Raw genomic sequence first — 18,765 nt, 5'->3', positions numbered from 1 at the left:
TTGACTGTGTCCCTGAGGTTAATCCATAATTGTGGTGCTCTGTAGGAAAATGAGGATCGAGACACTTTATTTATGTATTGCGGTATGCTAAATATCGTGCTAGTACTGGATCGGAGGTTATGGGAGGTGGGAACAGCCGGGAGAGCATTTTGCTCAGGTAGGGTGGGAGCTTCCCAGAAATGCTCTTATGCACAAGGCTGCAAAGATGAAGAGTGCATCAGCCAGTTTAGCTCTTTTAACATGTCACAGTGGTGGGTAAAGTAATTACATTCTAGTAAGCTGCAGAATGAATTATATAAAGTATTGCGTTTATTAAGGTGGGTTTGCAGTGTGGGTGCATATGCTACATTGCCAATAATCAATGACCAGCATTAGCATTTGTTACACCATCTGTTTCCTTACTGTAGGGCTTAGGCAGGATTTGTTTCTGTACAGGGCACCTAGTTTTGGGTAAAGGCTTGAAGAGATTTATTCAGTGTGAAGGCCAAAGGATAGATTGGGGTCTAGCAACATACCTAGATATTTGAAAGCACATTTTTTCTCTTGAGTGAGTATATTCATGAGAAGAGTGGTCACATGTTTTACGTTAGCTTATAGTTGAGCAGTAACATGTCAGTGAGTTCGCACAAGTAATTTGTCAGAGGGTGAGCACAACATGTCAGAGTATTGTACGTTTAAGTATACGGTAAATACAGGAAATTCAAATTGCAGGTAAACATCGAGTAGCAGGCTTGCTACATACTTTATGCTTGTTTGTTAACCCAAACATGTGTAGGAGCCTAAGCCTGTTTTAAGTAATAGTGTAATGTAAGAGTAAAAACTAGGTTAGATAGGTAAGTAGTGAGTATGCCTCTGGGATCCGCTACGCAGGGAGACAAAGGTTAATTCTAAAGGCACATCTACATAGTAGCTGATCTGGGTTACCCCTCTGCCCCCTCCCTCCATCGGCTTGGCTAAGGGTGATAGATAAGGTGTCCCAGTATAGTGGTATACCCAGCTAGTTCGCAGCACCAGTTCATTTTTGGCGTCCTCCGATCGTGCTCTATCTGGATTCGGCATCAGAGTCGCAGGTGTGTCCACCCAGATGTCTGGCAGCGATGTGAGGTTTTTCCCTCCTCGAGTCTTTCAGTTTAGGTGAGTGGTCGTTGGAGAGTCTGTGCTGGGGTGCGAGTGGGTGCTGCCAATCAACTGTTGGTCTTTCTGCTCCTTCGAGACCGTGGTGGTATAGGTGGCGGCCATTTTAGCTACAGAGTGCGGGAGATTAAATTGTAGCATTCCCTTCCCCGCTCCCGCGGGCCCTCCAGTGGGGACCGGGATAACCCCCACCGGTCCCAAGGGGGGGGAACAGGACCAGGACCACATCAGAGAGCCGGTGTGTGATAGCCAGGGGAGAGAGCAGGATGGCCGCCGTCCACCCCGCCTCTTCCTCGATTAGGCCGCAGACACCAAAGTCTTCTTTTCGCCCTCCCGGCTCCAAAAACTCCCGATCTCGGGGTCCGCTGCATCACTGACAGCCAAGTAGTGTTGTTGTTGTTATTTTGGGTTAATTTAAGCTTAGTAGCCGCATTTTTCCAGCTTATGGGGCTGATTCCCTCAGGAGCCTCTCCAGCATGCGACTGGTCAGCATGGCGGTCCGGCCCCCCCCCCCCCATTGCAAACTTTTAAGAGGGCAGTCGAAGTTGAGTGATTTGGACAAAAGCCTGATTGATCAGGAGTCAGATAATTTGATTGTTGATAATATTCACACACGTTGCATGTGGACGCATTTTTCCAAGATATACACATATATACACACACACACACACCATAAGCAAAAAAATAGCTCATGGGACTTTTTGGAAAAACATAATAAAACTTAGCTTTTATTTAACTTAAAAATAAAATTTTAATGTTTCAGTTTAAACAGAAAAACTTTTATCAGGACCTGATGAAAACTGAAACATTGACAATTTATTTATAAAGCTAAATAAAAGCTATGTATTATATTTTTCCAAAAAATCCCAGGAGTGCTATCATTTTTTTTGCTACTTTATTTGATTTTGAGGACTAGTACTGGGCATTACTGCAATTAGATTCTGAAGTACAGGTTCCTGGTATTTACATAAATATATATATATATATATATATATATATATATATATATATATATATATATATGTTGTGACCTGGGACCATACAATCATACAGTCTTAATGATAGGAACACCACACAAATCAAATTTCTTGTAAATGCAGTCTTTCTTTATTAAGAGGTCGGGCAATTTAAACAAAAATAAAACAAACAATAAGAAAAGCTTTGCTCTTCTAAGCACTAACTCACAGTTTATCCTCTAAGTGCTGTTGGTCGGCTTACACGCTTCCAACCATACAATATACAAATTTGAGAACAGACCTTTTTTCCAAATAAACTTTTCCTTTCTCCTTCAGAACACAAAGACTCGAACTAGTGCATTAGATATGTAATATAGAAGGAAAAGAAAGGAAAGGGAAAAAGGGGGAAAGAAGAGGGAGAAAAAGTAAGAAAAAAGAAAGGAAGGGGGAAAGGAAAAGAAAAAGGAAAAAGGGTAAGAAAGAAAGGAAAAGGGAGAAGGAGAGAAAGGAGAAAGAAACAGAAAGGAAAAAAGAAAGATATATAAAGAAAAGGACAGAAAGAGGGAATAAACTATTTACTTTATAAATTGTTTTGTGTACGTTGGTTTGAATGTGTATAGTTATGGAAGGATTATTGTATTTATGTTGTCTTTTTCTTTGTTTCACGAATTTAAAAGGATTTATATGCAAGGATATATATATGTGGCGGCCTTGCTTAACCCGTCACCGTGAGTGGCGTCATGTGGTCCTTGTCTGCGGTGTGCGACTGTCCCTGCCACCGCGCTCCAGACTGGCAGTGTGTCTGACGCTGCACGCTCCAGAGCAGCATCCTTATATGTGTGCCGGACCCGGTCATGTGACCCGGCACACGGTGATGACCTCAGAGACCACAAGGGAAGGAAGAAACTCCTCCCACATGTTGTGATTGACACTAATTGGAGGTTAGCCAATCAGACACACCCTGTGTGTATATAAGCTAACCTCCCCCCCCTTGTCTCAGTGCCTGTTGTGATCTTTGGTTTACCATTGAGAATTACAATGTATTTGGATTTTCTTGTTACCAATCTCTGGCTTGTCTTACGATTATTCTGTCCTCTCTATCCCTGACCTCAGCCTTACTTTGACTATCCTCTTTGCATAGCCTGGCCATTCTAAGGACCGGTATTGCAATTCTCTCTGTTGTGTCCTGTCTGCTTGTTTGGGTTCCCTAATGAACGTTACAATCATTACATATATGTCGTGTGTCATGAAGAAATATTTTAAAGTCACAATAAAGAAACACTTATTAATGAAAGGACATGTATAAAAGCAAAATCAAGAAGAGAATATAGGAATCCAAAAGATCTTGACACCATTAAAAGAACACTCCGAACACCATAATCACTACAACGTATTGTAGTGGTTATGGTGCCAGGATGGTCCTAGAATCCTCCTACTGTAAGTAGTTAAACCATATGCAAATAGTTTGACTACCTACCTCAAGTCTGCCGGACAGCAGTCAAATCTTCCTGTGTCTTCCTGATATCATTCAATTCATGCATTGTAAACATGCAAACATCTAAGCACACTCACATACGATATTACGTGGTAAATGTTAAACAATGTTCAGCCAATATCTGCAACGCAAGTGTCCAATTGGTTGTGAACTGCGCTGACAATCTTGCTAAGTTTGAACTCACCCAGAAGACTTTGCTTCTCTTACATTCTTTCAACATTGAGACAGGCTATTTTTTGTTAGTATATACACTTATGTATTTTGAGACAGAATAAATGTTATCAGTCATAATGAAAATAATTAACTTTTCTTTGATAGGAAAGATAACCATATTTGCTTACTGTTTTTTTTCCTTAATTAATATGGTGAATATAATCACTAATCACAGTGTGATGTATTGGGACTAGTCATATTAAAGTCATGCTCAGAAAATGGAGAAAAAAAAAAGAAAACGTATTAGGTAATGGAAAATTCCCAAAGGCATTGTAATAGATTTTAATAGATTTTCCTGTGTGTAGCCAGTATGTAGAAATACATCCAATAATTAGGGCTAAATTCTCTCTGGTGGATTTTGATCACTTCAAACAGTAATAAGGTATTTATCTGTCTTTACTGGGAATCAAGCCCAATAAATTAAGGAAAAACGGCACAATACACTGGATGACAATGTGAGCACATCAAACGTTTCTGTTGTTTAATACAAAGGAAATTGTGATTTTTTTTTTACTTTACGCTACATTGAATTTGTACTTAAAGAAACATTTTTAGTTGCAAAATGAGCACGGTATAATTATCATGTTATTTCAAATTCTTGGAGTAAAGCCATTTAGAAAGTTACCTGGTGTTTGATAAATAGCAGGAAATCATGCATAAAATTACCTGAAATGACTGTTGCAATGCTAATAAAAAAGTGAACATTCACAAAATAATGTTTTATAACAAATACGAGACAAGCATTTTATTTGTACCATTTGTTTAAAAAAAAGTATATATTTGTTTTATTACTATTATTTTACTACTATTATTACTTATACCTGATATATCAAATTAAGTCATATAAATGACAGCTAGAAGAAGATTGATAGAAGTTGGTGAAATAAATCTATACCTTACAAATACTTGTTTTGAGATTGACTCTAGATACTTGCACTACAACTTGCTTAAAGCTTCCCCCCCCCCACCCCCCCACCCCCCCACCCCCACCCACCACAATTTTTATGAATTTGAGGATTAGATTTATTTCCTTTTTACCTGTGTTTAAAACTATGATTCACAATCTTTCTCAGAATGCTTAACATTAAGTAAAATATAAGGCTCAATATGCCAAGATTTTGTATAAATAATAAATGGGAAAAGGTAATGTTTTTAATATTATCCTCATTCCCTTTAAATAATGATTGTAACTAAATGTGACACTAGAGTAAGACACAAGTCCATATATATATCTAAATTAAATATCTAGATTTACACTGTAGACATGCCCAACTATCACTTAGTTTATTGACTCTCCTTCATGACAACATATGTTCCCTCTACGCTCTTTTTTGTGTTCTTACCTTAAAATAGATAATACAATATTTTTTATAACAGTCAAATCCATCATTTTATATTGATACAAAACGGGATTTCATGCAAACTGTCTGATGTAAATGTTACAATAATATAACTTCCGGAGGTGCAAAAAATCAGGAGCAGAGGATCTGGAGTAAGATACTGAGCATTTGGGGCAATGTGCATCATATGTGATATGTTCAGGTATAAAGATAATTGGAACACTTGTATTCTTGGTTGAGAGACATTCTGAATACACTTTGTTGTGATTTATATTTAATTTTATTTATTCTGACATCATATGTATATGTGAATGTATTTAGTAACATACCTGTGTTGCACATTATGGGAACTCTTACCTGGTATTTCACGAAGTGGAAACATGGGAATTGCATACTAAGTGGTCCAAAATCAGGACTGTTTTGCAAGTTCTGGGATCTTTGGGAAGTCTAATTTAATAATTCTTGTTTTCTAACTGTCATTTTTGGACCAGAGATAAAAAAAAAAAGAAAATATGAAGGCGTGTCACTATTGGTGAATGCTATGAATTATTTTTTCTTGATTTTTTTTTGTTTCTTTTTTATACTTTTTTTTTACTTTCACAGAATTGTATGCTTGCTCATAATCTAACAGATCTGATTTGTAATAGATTGGCTCTCCTGATTATTTCAGATCCAGAAATTGTAAATGGGATTTATTGGTCGGAATCATTGAACAAAGTGTTTGTAGACAACTTTGATCGCGATCCTTCCCTCATATGGCAATATTTCGGAAGTGCAAAGGGATTTTTTCGACAGTATCCTGGTAAGTAATAAAACATAAAGCAACATTATATCACAGTGCACATATATGAGACAGTTGCACATCATCATTATTGATGATAACATCATAAATAATTAATATAATTTCCAAAGTAGTTGAAGAAGTTGGGGAAAGATCTAGGTGTTAATGACCGTGGGCCTATTTAGTGTTTTCGTCCTTGAGTATGGTAAATAAATATTAGGTGATAGAAGGAGCCCAGAGAGACTGACAACTGATAGTTTGCAGCTATCAATGGTAAATTCAAAGGGGAGTCCATCTAGGTCACTAGTGGGTTTAAATGGGAGCATAGCTGGGTCACTTGTGAGTTTAAATTGTATCCCAGCTGGGTCACTGGTGGTTTTGTAGGGGATCCCATGTTGACCTAATTAAAGTGCACCTCTCATGCCAAACACGACTTGGTATCACATTAAAGGGCATTGAATTCCATCTATATATTGTGCTAGCTAAATTCCTAGCAAATGTTTAGATTTTACAAAATCTAAACATTTGCTACAGTTATAATTGTAATTGTAATACACAATTGTATAATATTATACACTATAGTGAAACCTCCCCACTGATCACCTGTCAGAGTGGTTATCTGCATGGTAAACTGCAGCATTAGAGCATGTTCAAACACTACACAACATCTAGTAGGCAGCTCATAAGCAAGTGCTCCAATAGCACTCTGCATATCAGCAGCTCTGACTGGCTGGTGTGCTGGGCAGCCCATCTACCTTGGCCAATGGGAACTTCACGAGTGATGCTAATCATGTTATTGAAATGTACCAAACCAGCGCTACACCACCCACTCCCTCCTCAACCAATAACAGACTTGTAAAAGTGTGCTGTCAATCACATCTCATTATGGATTGCTTTACAATGAAACCAGCATATTAGTATCAAAGAACAGGTGCACATTGATTTTGGATGGAGTGTGTTTCCCAAGCAGGACTAATCATATAGGAGGTGAATGAAAGATTGGAGAGAGCCCTCAAAAAAAGAAAGATGGTGGCTGCAAAAGTAGACTAAGGGTGTTTAACTTCTAAAGCAATAATATGATTGTGATAAATTATATATTTATCACATAAGGAAATATAAAAGAAAAACTGAACAATCAGTTGGTTGGATGGCTTTGGATGGTCAATGTGAAAGTTAATCTTTCAAAATATCCAAACAACCACAGAGGTGTTATGCTGTTGGTGCTTTTAAGAGCCCCCTTTTTGTAGAAAACCGCGAGACAAATTAAAATTAAATATTACATTATTGTTTCTTGGATTGTCTTTTAATTTATTTAATGTGAACCTTTTTTTTCATATTAAAAAATCAAGAAATTTGCACGGATTGAATCTTTTCACTTGCGTTTGTAAAACCTTATTGTATTTTGTAGGTATTAAATGGGAGCCAGATGAGAACGGAGTTATCGCGTTTGACTGCAGGAATCGAAAATGGTAGGAAACATGGCCAACAAACAATGTATTTGCAATCTCTAAAATAACTAATGTCAAAGACAGAATCAGACATTATTCTTTTGATTTAGGTACATCCAGGCAGCTACCTCTCCGAAAGATGTGGTTATTTTAGTTGACGTCAGTGGTAGCATGAAAGGACTACGCTTGACAATTGCTAAACAGACAGTTTCCTCTATTTTGGACACCCTTGGAGATGATGATTTCTTCAACATAATTGCTGTAAGTTGCCTTTGTTTCTCCACTTTGTTCTTTAGAATCTATTCTCCCTTTGTAACCCTTTAACTGTGTGTGCCCAGCCAGTTACTACAGACAACTGGCTCTGTGAGTACTTCGGATGCACTCATTTCTATTTTTAATCGATTTTTATTTAAGAGATTGGTTGAACTCTTGTAAACCTCTATCACCAGGAGTTTTAAAAGCCTCTAGTAAACAGGAGCTAGGCAGGTGCTTGCCTGTTTCAAGCTTTGGCTTCCTTTTTAAGCGTACAGTAAAAGTACACATTTATCAAATATATATATATATATATATATATAAATATATATATATATATATTTGATATGATAGACCTTTTCTTATATTTAAAGTGACAATGTCACCCCATTATCCAAAATGAGTAAAAAGAATAATCTTTATGAATTACTCACATTGACTGTGTTTGAATTTTACTGATATCCCAACCCAGTCAAAAGAAACACTGAGCCAAAGTAGGGACTGATTTTCCCTAATCTTGTCAAGCTTCACAAAAGGGGGAGTTGACTTTTGTCAAGCTCGTCATTTCTCCCAGCTGTCATCAGTGACATCTTTAGGGAAAAAAATGCTGTTTCTATGCAGGATCCCACAGTGTTGCTGGATCCTCCATAGATCTCATACAGTGCTGATTTTGGCTTCTGACAGCTGAAGCACCAGAAGCTGAAGACGACCACACAGAAGATCATGGAAGCACATGCACGGGACAGATTCATGTAAGTAAAGCCTACCGTCTGGAGAAGACACGGTTGTGGATCCCCAGATGGTGACACAGTCTCTTTAAATTGTATGACTTGTTTTAAGCTGGTTTAACCCCTTAAGGACCAAACTTCTGGAATAAAAGGGAATCATGACATGTCACACATGTCATGTGTCCTTAAGGGGTTAAGCTAGGTGAATGTGCATAGCTTTATCAATGTCTGTCTAGATAGACAGAAATCATAACTCCCACTTGTCCCAGATCTTAAAGTTCTGCTTTTGGACCACAGATCTGCTTACAGACGGAACATCAGAGAAAAGTTTCCAAAAAGTCATGCTCACGTGCACTGTGATAAGTCAATGTAGGTCATTTTTTCAATAGCAAAATGCAACAGCGCTTCGGTATGTTCTCCACATGGACTGCCTGATAATTTTAGATTTCAAGCCTACATGTCAACTCAACAAATTAACATATTTGCAATCTTTTATGCTCCATTTGCTATATATACTGCTTCTGTTAATTAAAGGGTGCCAAAAAGTAGTGTCCAGAGCTTTAGCACTTACCAAAACTGAAACTCAGACATGGCTTTCCCCACCGCACAGGTAACAGTCAACATTTAAACGAAAATAATAATATTCCAGATACATTGCGAAGATGGTGAAATTGACTCCCACAAGTTTCTGTAAAAGGTTAAAAGCTGCATCTGACACGTTTCATCCAGAATAAAGAGGGACTTACTCAGTCATGGACCAAATGTCAACCGAGCATGCATGTGTTCTGGGTTAACACACCCATTTATCGCCCTCTGTTCAACACATGTGACACACATTTCGTTCCTGGCACTTAACCACATTGGCCCCACCACCTCCTTCCTCTCCAATTACATTAGGCATGTGCAACTTGGTCCTCTAAGGCCCCAAAAGGTGTCAAAATTACCAATGCCCTTAAATATTAGCAGTTTGTCTCAAAATTCCCAACTCTCTGCTTTGCTATCTCAACTAAAATTTCATAAATATAGTTTTTATATTCAACGCAATTGACTATTTAGTGAATAAACTCTCTGAACTTTTTCCCACTAAACTCCATCTTCTAAACCATTTTCAAGTAAATTCTTTAAACAGAAATCATTCACTGTAGCTATACTGCAAGTGCCTAGTTAGGCCAAATATCTTCATTATTAATCTTTAATTACTCAGCGCATAATTACTAGAAGCTTTATGACAGTGATACATAATTACAATGAGAATTTTGTACGGTCTAAATGTTATTATACTTTAACTAAACTGATTATCTGAATTTACGTGATGATGTTCATAAGGTCATACAAATTAGTGATCTGGATAATTAAGGTATTTAAATGTCTATATATAATGGCTAATTATTATCATTAGCACACTGAGTAGTATCAGTTACTTCATATGGTGCATTTTTTATTTAACTTTGCTACAGAATAAGTTATATATAAATATGATAAAACATAGAAATATTGATTGTGCCTGCATATAAGAGCCAATTAGTCAATACAGTCTGCACATTATATTGTTTGCATATTGATTTTCATGTTAGTCTTATGTACACTCTAAATATTCTTCAATTGATTTGCTGTGTTAGCCTTTTCTGCACCTTCCAGGTGGCTATTACAGGTGCCCACTACTCTCTATGTTAAAGTTGTAATTTACCACCTTATTCTTCATAGTCTCATCCCCCAAAGCCTGTAATAGCTAAGGTCGAATATATGGTGAGCATAGACGTGCACAGCCTATTGCATTAGGGTGTGCACCCTAAAGCACAAACACATGCCGTATGTGTATATATATTAGATAGGCATATACATATACACATGCGGCATGTGTTTGTGCTTTAGGGTGCACACACACATACATACACTGCTGTGTGTATGTGTGTGTGTCTGAGTATGTGTGTCAGTGTGTCTGTGCACGCGTATATATATATATTCACAAGAGTGTATATTATTTTTTACACACACACACATACACTGCTGTGTGTGTGCTGTTAGTGTGCTGTGTGAGGGTGCTCTTAGTGTGATGTGTGTGTGAGGGTGCTGGCAGTGTGCTATGTGGGTGAGGGTGTTTGTGCGGGTGCTGTTTGTGTGCTGTGTGTGAGGCTGCTGTTTGTGTGCTGTGTGTGAGGGGGCTGGTAGTGTGCTGTGTGTGAGGGTGTTTGTGTGTGTGTGTGTTTGTTAGGGTCCTGTTAGTGTGCTGTGTGAGGGTGCTGTTTGTGTGATGTGTGTGTTTGTGAGGGGGCTGTGTGTGAGGGTGCTGTTTGTGTGCTGTGTGTGTGTGTGTTTGTGAGGGTGCTGTTAGTGTGCTGTGTGTGAGGGTGTTGTGTGTTTGTAAGGGTGCTGTTAGTGCACTGTGTGTGAGCGTGCTGTGTGTGTGAGAATGATGTGTGGGTGCTGTTTGTGTGTAGGTGCTGTGTGTGTGTAGGTGCTGTGTGTGTGTGTAGGTGCTATGTGTGTGTGTGGGTGCTGTGTGTGCTGTATGTTTGGATGGATTGTGGAGGTGGGGGCAGAGTAGTAAATATCCCCCCTCCCTTACCTTATGTAGGGAGGGGGGATCCTTGCAGCCATGTGCCATCCCTGTTGGTCCAGTGGAGAGTGAACTCTAGCCTTCGGGGCTAGAGTTCACTCTCGCGGGATCTGAGCGTTGACGCGTCAACGCTCAGATCTCGCGAGAGGAACCTGGCAGAGCTGCTGTCAAGAGCTCCCCAGCCTCCCTCCATGCTGCTGTGGGCCGGTGAGGTAGATCTTTGATCTCCCTGCCAGCCCATGGAGGCTTAGAGCAGAGCCAGCACTCAGATAGCGCCGGCTCTGCATGAGCCGACAGGGGAGATCCGGAGATCTCCCCTGCCGGCAGGGGTCAAAAGTCCTGGGGAATAAAGTGTGGGAACTCTCCCAAGATTTTCCACCCCCCCCCAAAAAAATAATATACACTAGTGTGTGTACTGACATACTCACAGACACACACTCACAGACACACACACTCACAGACACACACACACATTCACAGACACACACACATACACTCACAGACACACACATATTCAGACACACATACACACTTACAGAAAGACACACACATACACTGACACACATACACACTCACACACACATATACTCACACACACATACACTCACAGACACACACATACTCAGACATACACACACTCACAAATTATATTTTTTAATTTAAAAATGTCCACCCAGCCTCCCTACCTGTCCCTGTGGTCCAGTGGGTCGGGCTCCTGTCTCCATATCAGACGCGGTGAGGGAGCTGTGTCCTCTCTGCTCCCTCTCACCGTGCGGGCTGTCTACTGTAGCTGGAAGACGGAATATGACATCATATTCTGGCTCCTGGCATCAGCAAACAGCGCACAAGGGAGCAGAGAGGACACAGCTCCCTCATCACGTCTGATATGGAGACAGGCACCCGCAGAGGGGGGGGGTCCATCACCTCTTGGCCCCCCTCCATGACAGGGGGAACACAGGGGGAGGAAGGGGGGCATTTGGGGGTGCTAAGTGCCTGCAGGAATGGTGTTCCTGCTAAAAAAAAAGTGCAGGACTCGATCCATAGGCGTGCACACCCCGTGCGCACGCCTATGATGGTGAGCAAGTGCCATCTCAAAAGAGAAAGGGTCTTTATCAACTACTGTAATCTGAAGAATTACTATTAGTAGAAAGTGTTTGTTGTTGTTTTCCTTTGAGTTTATAAAAAAACTATTTGATAAAAAGCACAAAGAACAGACACTCAAAATATAGTAAATATTTTTGTGTGCTCGTCTAGGGTTGACATCTGCATTTATTAAGTCAAGAGGCCTTCATTAGGTTCAGGACATTTTAGTAACACTCCATTTACAAAAATCACTACTGCATGATTTAGTGGTTATGGCGCTAGGAGGGCCCTGAAACTCGCCATTGTGTGTAGCGAACTGTTTTTGAATGGTTTGAATTCTTACCTGGGGACAGGCAAGCATCCATTACTATGCTGAAGAGGCAGAAGGTCCAAAGCAGGAGCTTCTGATTGCTCTCCTGAGCAAAGACCTAGACATGTGCGGGGCTTAGCTCCCTGGTTGCGGTTGATTGGCTGATGTACTCAGCCAATGAGCTAAGCTCTGCACTTCAAGATTTTGCTTAGGAGAGCTAACATAGATTCCTGCTTAGAAGCTTCTGGATGATTAGTAGTGGAGGTGGGAAGCGGTAAGACTCCAGGACACATTTGCCAGTATAGACACTACAGCAATCGGTAGAAGTTATGGTGCTTGGAGAGTTTCTTTAAGTATACATTTCAAGCGCTATTTATGCTCCTTCTATAGGTTATAGCAGTGCTCCTCAACCCTCGCCTCAAGGCACACCTAACTGTCCAGGATTTAGGGATCACCCAGGTGAGCCTAAGGTGTTTTTTGTGTCTTTTTCTAAACACACCAGTGTAATCCCTAAATCCTGGATGTTTAGGTGTGCCTTGAGGAGAGGGTTGAGGAACACTGGGTTAAAGTACAAGATGGTATTCTGTCACTTTCCCCCTTTACAAATTTGTATATAAATGCAGAGATGTGGAAAAATAATTGCTGCAGCTTTAAGTCCTAATGTGTTTTACACCCACCTCCTATAGAATGTAAGCTCGATCGAGCAGGGTCCTCTTCAACCTATTGTTCCTGTAATTTTATTTGTAATTGTCCTATCTATAGTTAAATCCCTTCTCATAATATTATAAAGCGCTACGGAATCTGTTGGCGCTATATAAATTGCTATAATAATAATAATAATAATAAGTGCTTAACTAGATTTCACATAAAGTTCAGAGAGTTGTTGTTCATCTTCATTAAACTAATTAGAACATAGTGATTGGCTATTCACTTCCTGTTCTGGTCAGAGCCCACTGCAGATGTGTCACATTACCTTACCTTCCCACTGTCCCTCTCATGTCTCCAGCGGTTTGCGACGCCAGTTGCTATAGCCCCGCCCCTTTTTATTATGCGGCACGTGCCAATGGCGTCATGGCCCACCAAAACATTTGAATATGAACGTTTTGGGTGCGTGGCTATTTATTAAAGACATCAGGTATAAAAGGAAGACTCAGGGTATGCATCATTGCCCTGTTGTGGTTTCTGTTATCAGTTCCCAAGAGTGCATTGTATTTCTGTGTCTAGTTTGGTATTTTGATCTCTGCTTTCTACTTTCCGTTCTGGCTTCCCTGACTCGGCTTGTCCTTGACCAGTCTTTCTCTAACAACGTATATCCCGGCCATTCTAAGGACCGGTAAACGTTGTCAATCTATTGTCATTTTCTTACTTCGTATTGGTTCGCTAGGTATCGTGACAAGATGCTACAAACCCTGATGATTTTCAGCAAAAATAGGAACTTCCGAGGTGAGTATTTTTTTTTTATTTTAATGTTTTAATATTTTGCATATTGGAACACATACCCATTTAAATGTATTTAAAATGTCTGTCACCTCCAGTTTGGTTCCTCATTAAACATTTCATGTGGATCTCTGCCGATGAATAATGGACTTTTGGACTCTGAGAGAACACAAGAATTCATAATATAAAACGTGGTTAGCTACAATGCAGTAATCAGGATTTAAAATTGATTTTTCACCAGAAAGCTATGATTGATAAATACTGGATTCATAGTTGCCGGTTAAAATGTCTTCATAAGCAAATCCTGCTAAATTCCTTTAAAATATGCTAAAACATCTTGTTAACATGAGACACAACCAACTTAATTGTATGTTATAGAGTAAAACATTTCACTTTTGATCTGTTAATCTGATTTCTCTTTATATTACTTAAATGTTTTCCTTTTGGTTGAGACAGGGGGTGGGGGGCTAAAATATGTTTCATGGATGATAAAATGCAACCCCTTGAAGTGTAAAACTAGACCACGTCAACATGAAATAAATAAAATCCGTTCAGAAGTCCTGCATATATTTAATACACATGTACAAATCTTTACAAAAAAAAGTCACCAAAAACAATAAATATGATGCGAACGTAGTAATATATATTATTCTATTTATTACTTAAATATTTTGTTCTCCTCCCCACAAAAAATACATTATTGGTTGAAATAACTCCAAAATAAGTCACATATTACTGAATATTGCGGTGAGTCAAATACTGATAATCAGAAATGTCTGAAAATCTACAATTCACTTTTAATCGCAATATAGGGTCTACATTTGAAGAATGATAAAGAAAACCAGAATGCTAAATCCACCTATCGTAAACGTTGGAAACTGCTTTTGTTAAAGGGTCTAATTCATAAATGATATTAACAAAGTGTTGAATTGTTCAAGAGTGGCAGCTGACATGTTATCAAATTTGATTAGAAAAGAGAAAACTGTCAGTTTCTGCACCTTGATGCACAATAACCTTTTTCATTTGGAAATAATGGCTCTGCTTGCAGCTTATCTGTGTCCTCTTTTGATTTTCAGAGACAATAGAACACAGTAGCCATTTATCAGTAGGGATCTCTAAATGCAGAGATTGCCTGCCTTACACATGCTTTCTTTTTAAACAACTTAGATTAATTATATATTTACATTGTTACACTTGTGCTTGTTTTTCATAATCTCCTTTTATTACTGTATTTTTGTCTTATCAGTACCAATAACACAATGGTGTCAATTGATTGAATAATATTTCTAAATCTGTTATAAATGGTGGAGGAATGCATTTTGAACTGTTTGAATTGGTGTCTCTCAAGGACTAGTTGGATTCTCTATTTATGGATTTAAAACTTTCCCAGGTAACACCAGAAATTACAGACAGCAAGAGTATAGATTAGTTCAAAGCAGCTTGTTAGGGGTTGCAAATGTTTACTAAGCAGGCTGACTTAAAATTAAATATTTAATTTGGATTAATTATTTACCAAACTGCTCATTGTCTATTGTCTTAGCAGTGTTGCTAGCAAATGTATATATTGTGAGAAAAAAACGAATTCTTTTTTTTTATGCTAAAGAATTGATTGTCAGGGAGAGCAGAAAGGACCTCCCACAGGCAGCCATGTGTTGTGGTTGCTATGGTTACTCCCTAGCCGACGCGACTCCATTCAGAAACCGGCAAGCTGGCATCGAAGCCAGTGTGTTGGAATCACATAGGTTTGCCCTGTTGGGGAAGTATCCCCAAGCATGACAAATCAATGAAGAACACGGTAGGAATGAGGTCTGACCGGTGGTGAGGAATAAAGAAGTGTACCACCCACTTCTGTAAGGAAATCACGGCAGGGTAGCAGAAGATCAGGTAAGGGGTGGCAGCTTCCCTTTAAACGGAGGGTTGTTGCAAGAGCCACAACGGCATTTAAGGTACGTTAGCTTTGCTAGAGGTAGTTGATGAAGGCCAAAATATTTTCCATGAATAATGTTTGTTTGTTTGATGGCACCTGAAGGGAAGATGAAGAGGGATAAGTTCTCCCTCGTTTCTTTAGTCCATGTCAACTTTATCCTGTTGCATCACTGGTTAATTCTCATTCATAAATGAGTGTACAAAGTGTACAAAATGAATGTCCATGGGAGGTCCTACAAAACAGTTGGATCCTCTGTAAATCTTCTGGTATGTGTGCAATACTATGTCACAGTATCTTTTGCACCTTGCACCCACAAGTTCCATTTCAATTTTAACTATTTTGGTTGCCGGCATAATTTGTTGATGCTCTATAAAAAGTAAATATAATACTATAATATTCTGTGTTTTTTGCATTTAATAGTACAACGAAGAGCTGCAATATGTGGAACCCTGTCTCAATGGAACATTAGTTCAAGCTGATAGAAACAACAAAGAGGTAAGATCTAAAAAATAAAAATGAAGCAAATTATCTTATTTATCTTTCAGGTAAAACATAATATAATTGTTTGATTTCTTTTTCCTTTAGAATACCTTTAGATCCTCAGTCAATGTAACACTGATGAAATAATGTTTTTACATTACAAAATATACTTTTTAGGAGACACATAATGTAAAACTTGTTTCGACTATTTTTGTGGATTTTTCTATACCAATCAATTTCAGCAGAAATGCTGTAAGCTTTGATAGTTAACATCAAATGCAAATCCAAGATTTAACTAAGGCTTAATTGCCTTTGCAATGTTTTTCAAGTTCAAGTTCGATATCATTTTCGGAAGCACATCATCAAAATAAGGAGCAGTCATGTTACTTTTATTGAAGTCCTCATTTGTTTCAGCTTTTTGTTGTAACATTTTATGTTAGAAAGGCTGCTAGTTAAAGGAACACACTTAGCATTATAACCACTAGAGCTTGAGTGGGGTATGTAATCCAGTAAATAAAACTGATCCATAATCACTGTGATAGGACTTCTTTAATGGTTCCATTGCCCACAGGAGCATACAAATTAACCCATCATTATGATGTATTAATGGAACATTGTGAAATTAGGAAAACCAATCTGTATTCCTAATGTTATGGTGTTCCTGTCCCTAGTATTAATAGGCCCACCCCATTTAGCAGTGAAAGGCTTACAAACTCTTCTTTACTTGCCTCGTTTCCAGCACTAGGCTCCTCCTCAGGTGCCATAATGAAGGAGGCATGGCCTACTCTGACGGGGTCCTATCCAATAATCCTCATAGTGGAACATTGGGGACCTAATAAGCATGCATGGCTAGTGTTGCACGTGCATTTAAACTTTCCCATTTAATCAATGCTTTCCTATGGGGATTAGACATTATGTAACAGAGTTTTACTGTGTCTGTGCCATGGAATTGCCTCTAGTGGCCGTGGTTATGACAACAACTAGAGCAGGAGTTAACCCTGTCTTACATGTCTTACATTGCAGGGTGAAGGGGCTGGGACACTGCACCCAGACCACTTCATTGAGCATTCATTTTATGGCTGATTTACAGCATTTTGATTTAAATTTATAAACCAACATATGACCTCTGGAATATGTTGTGGAAATATAACATGGCATGAATGTTGTTTTTGAAATAAGCAATTGTAATAAACAATATACATTATAAAGATACATGAATATAAATACACTGAGTTAAGGAGAATAATTATTATAAACGGATTGCAATATCAGGTAGCAGTTGCTAAGGCATTAGCCAAAACATTTTACCAAAATGAAAATTTAGTTTGGGACCTCTGACAGTCGTTCATATGATGGTTCAGCTCTTCTGAGAGTGTGACGGGTTCAGCACGCCATAAAAATGGGCCAATTGGTGTACAGCAAAATATATACATTATATAAATTTCCCACCAATCTCGTTCACAGATCAAGTGAGAAGTAACTAATAGAAGGAAAACTAGAAGAAGCAGTAAAAATAAATGAATTAATAAAATACATAACCAGATAGCATAGAGATAGCACTCCCAGAACTCCAAAGATATTGAAAACGTAACTTTTATTTTCTTCAAATAAGAGATCAACGTTTCAGTTTGTAACCCAAACCTTCATCATGATAAAATAACATCTTAAAAGACAATCATATATACCCACCACCAATATACACTTACCCAATAAGTGAAGGGGTACTGTCTGTGAAAGCCTTGGTCCGAGCCAGAATGGATAATTGATTGACCCAGATTACGTCATCACGTGACGTCTGGCATCATGACGTCATCAGAGGTCATCTTCGTAGAAACCGGACGCCAAGTCCTTTCTGTGTATCTGTACACGAAAAGGCTATGATTACTATGGCAACAACCTGTGCAGGGAAGGGAAACGGGGGGGAGGGGTGGGGGGGGGAGGGGTGGGGGGTATTGATAAGGGGTAATAAGAAATTTAGCCATGATTGACAAGAGGTAGAATGATAAAGATGAGTGATGGTTAGGGGACAGCCAGTAAGTGTTAATCCACAGAGCAAGTGACAACTGACCAATAGAAGAAACAAAAAGCTGGAGCAGTAAAACAGTTTATATCTCCAAGCAGAATTCTTAAATATACACTTTGACTGTAGCTTTTGAGAGAGATAGACCAGCAGTGATATTGTGTCTTACCCTTGTCTTACCCTTGCTATGCCTGGGTCATTAATTCAAGTGTAAGACTAGGTTTAGCTTACTGCTGTATCTAGCTAGCTTCTACCACTGCCACTGCCACTGCTTGAAACAACTTAAATAGGAGACTGCAAGTACAGGGTTCTGGTATTCACAAAAGTGAGTATGACAGAGGGTATAGAGGGAGTAAGAACTGAGAATGTGTTCTTTTCTTTATCCTATAGATATAGAAAAGAGTGCACTGATTGAGTGTGAGTCTCCAGGAGCTAGAACAGTGAGAATAGATATAAAAATAGAACAAAAATTAGATATGACCTTGAATAGTAGTAGGAGTATTTATAAAAGTAGGTTTAACCTAAATTGGAGGGCCTTTTTATGCAATAGGACATAGATGACATAAAACAATAATATCTGGTTGTACTGCTGTTTGTGTTGGTT

General features: G+C 38.7%; 1 protein-coding gene across 1 annotated transcript in view; it reads left to right on the top strand.

The window, feature by feature from the left end:
• Positions 1-18,765, top strand: part of CACNA2D3 (calcium voltage-gated channel auxiliary subunit alpha2delta 3) — an 868,261-nt gene that overhangs the window by 355,377 nt on the left and 494,119 nt on the right. Inside the window, exons 6-9 of the mRNA XM_063428162.1 lie at positions 5,809-5,940; positions 7,328-7,388; positions 7,478-7,628; positions 16,082-16,156. Of these exons, the coding sequence (XP_063284232.1) occupies positions 5,809-5,940; positions 7,328-7,388; positions 7,478-7,628; positions 16,082-16,156 (419 nt within the window). The remainder of the gene's footprint in view (positions 1-5,808; positions 5,941-7,327; positions 7,389-7,477; positions 7,629-16,081; positions 16,157-18,765) is intronic.

Source organism: Pelobates fuscus, chromosome 7 (genome assembly GCF_036172605.1).
Source record: "Pelobates fuscus isolate aPelFus1 chromosome 7, aPelFus1.pri, whole genome shotgun sequence".
Classification (NCBI taxonomy): Eukaryota; Metazoa; Chordata; class Amphibia; order Anura; family Pelobatidae; genus Pelobates; species Pelobates fuscus.
Note: the sequence above shows the minus strand (reverse complement) of the source record. Positions and strands in the feature narration are given on the sequence as shown.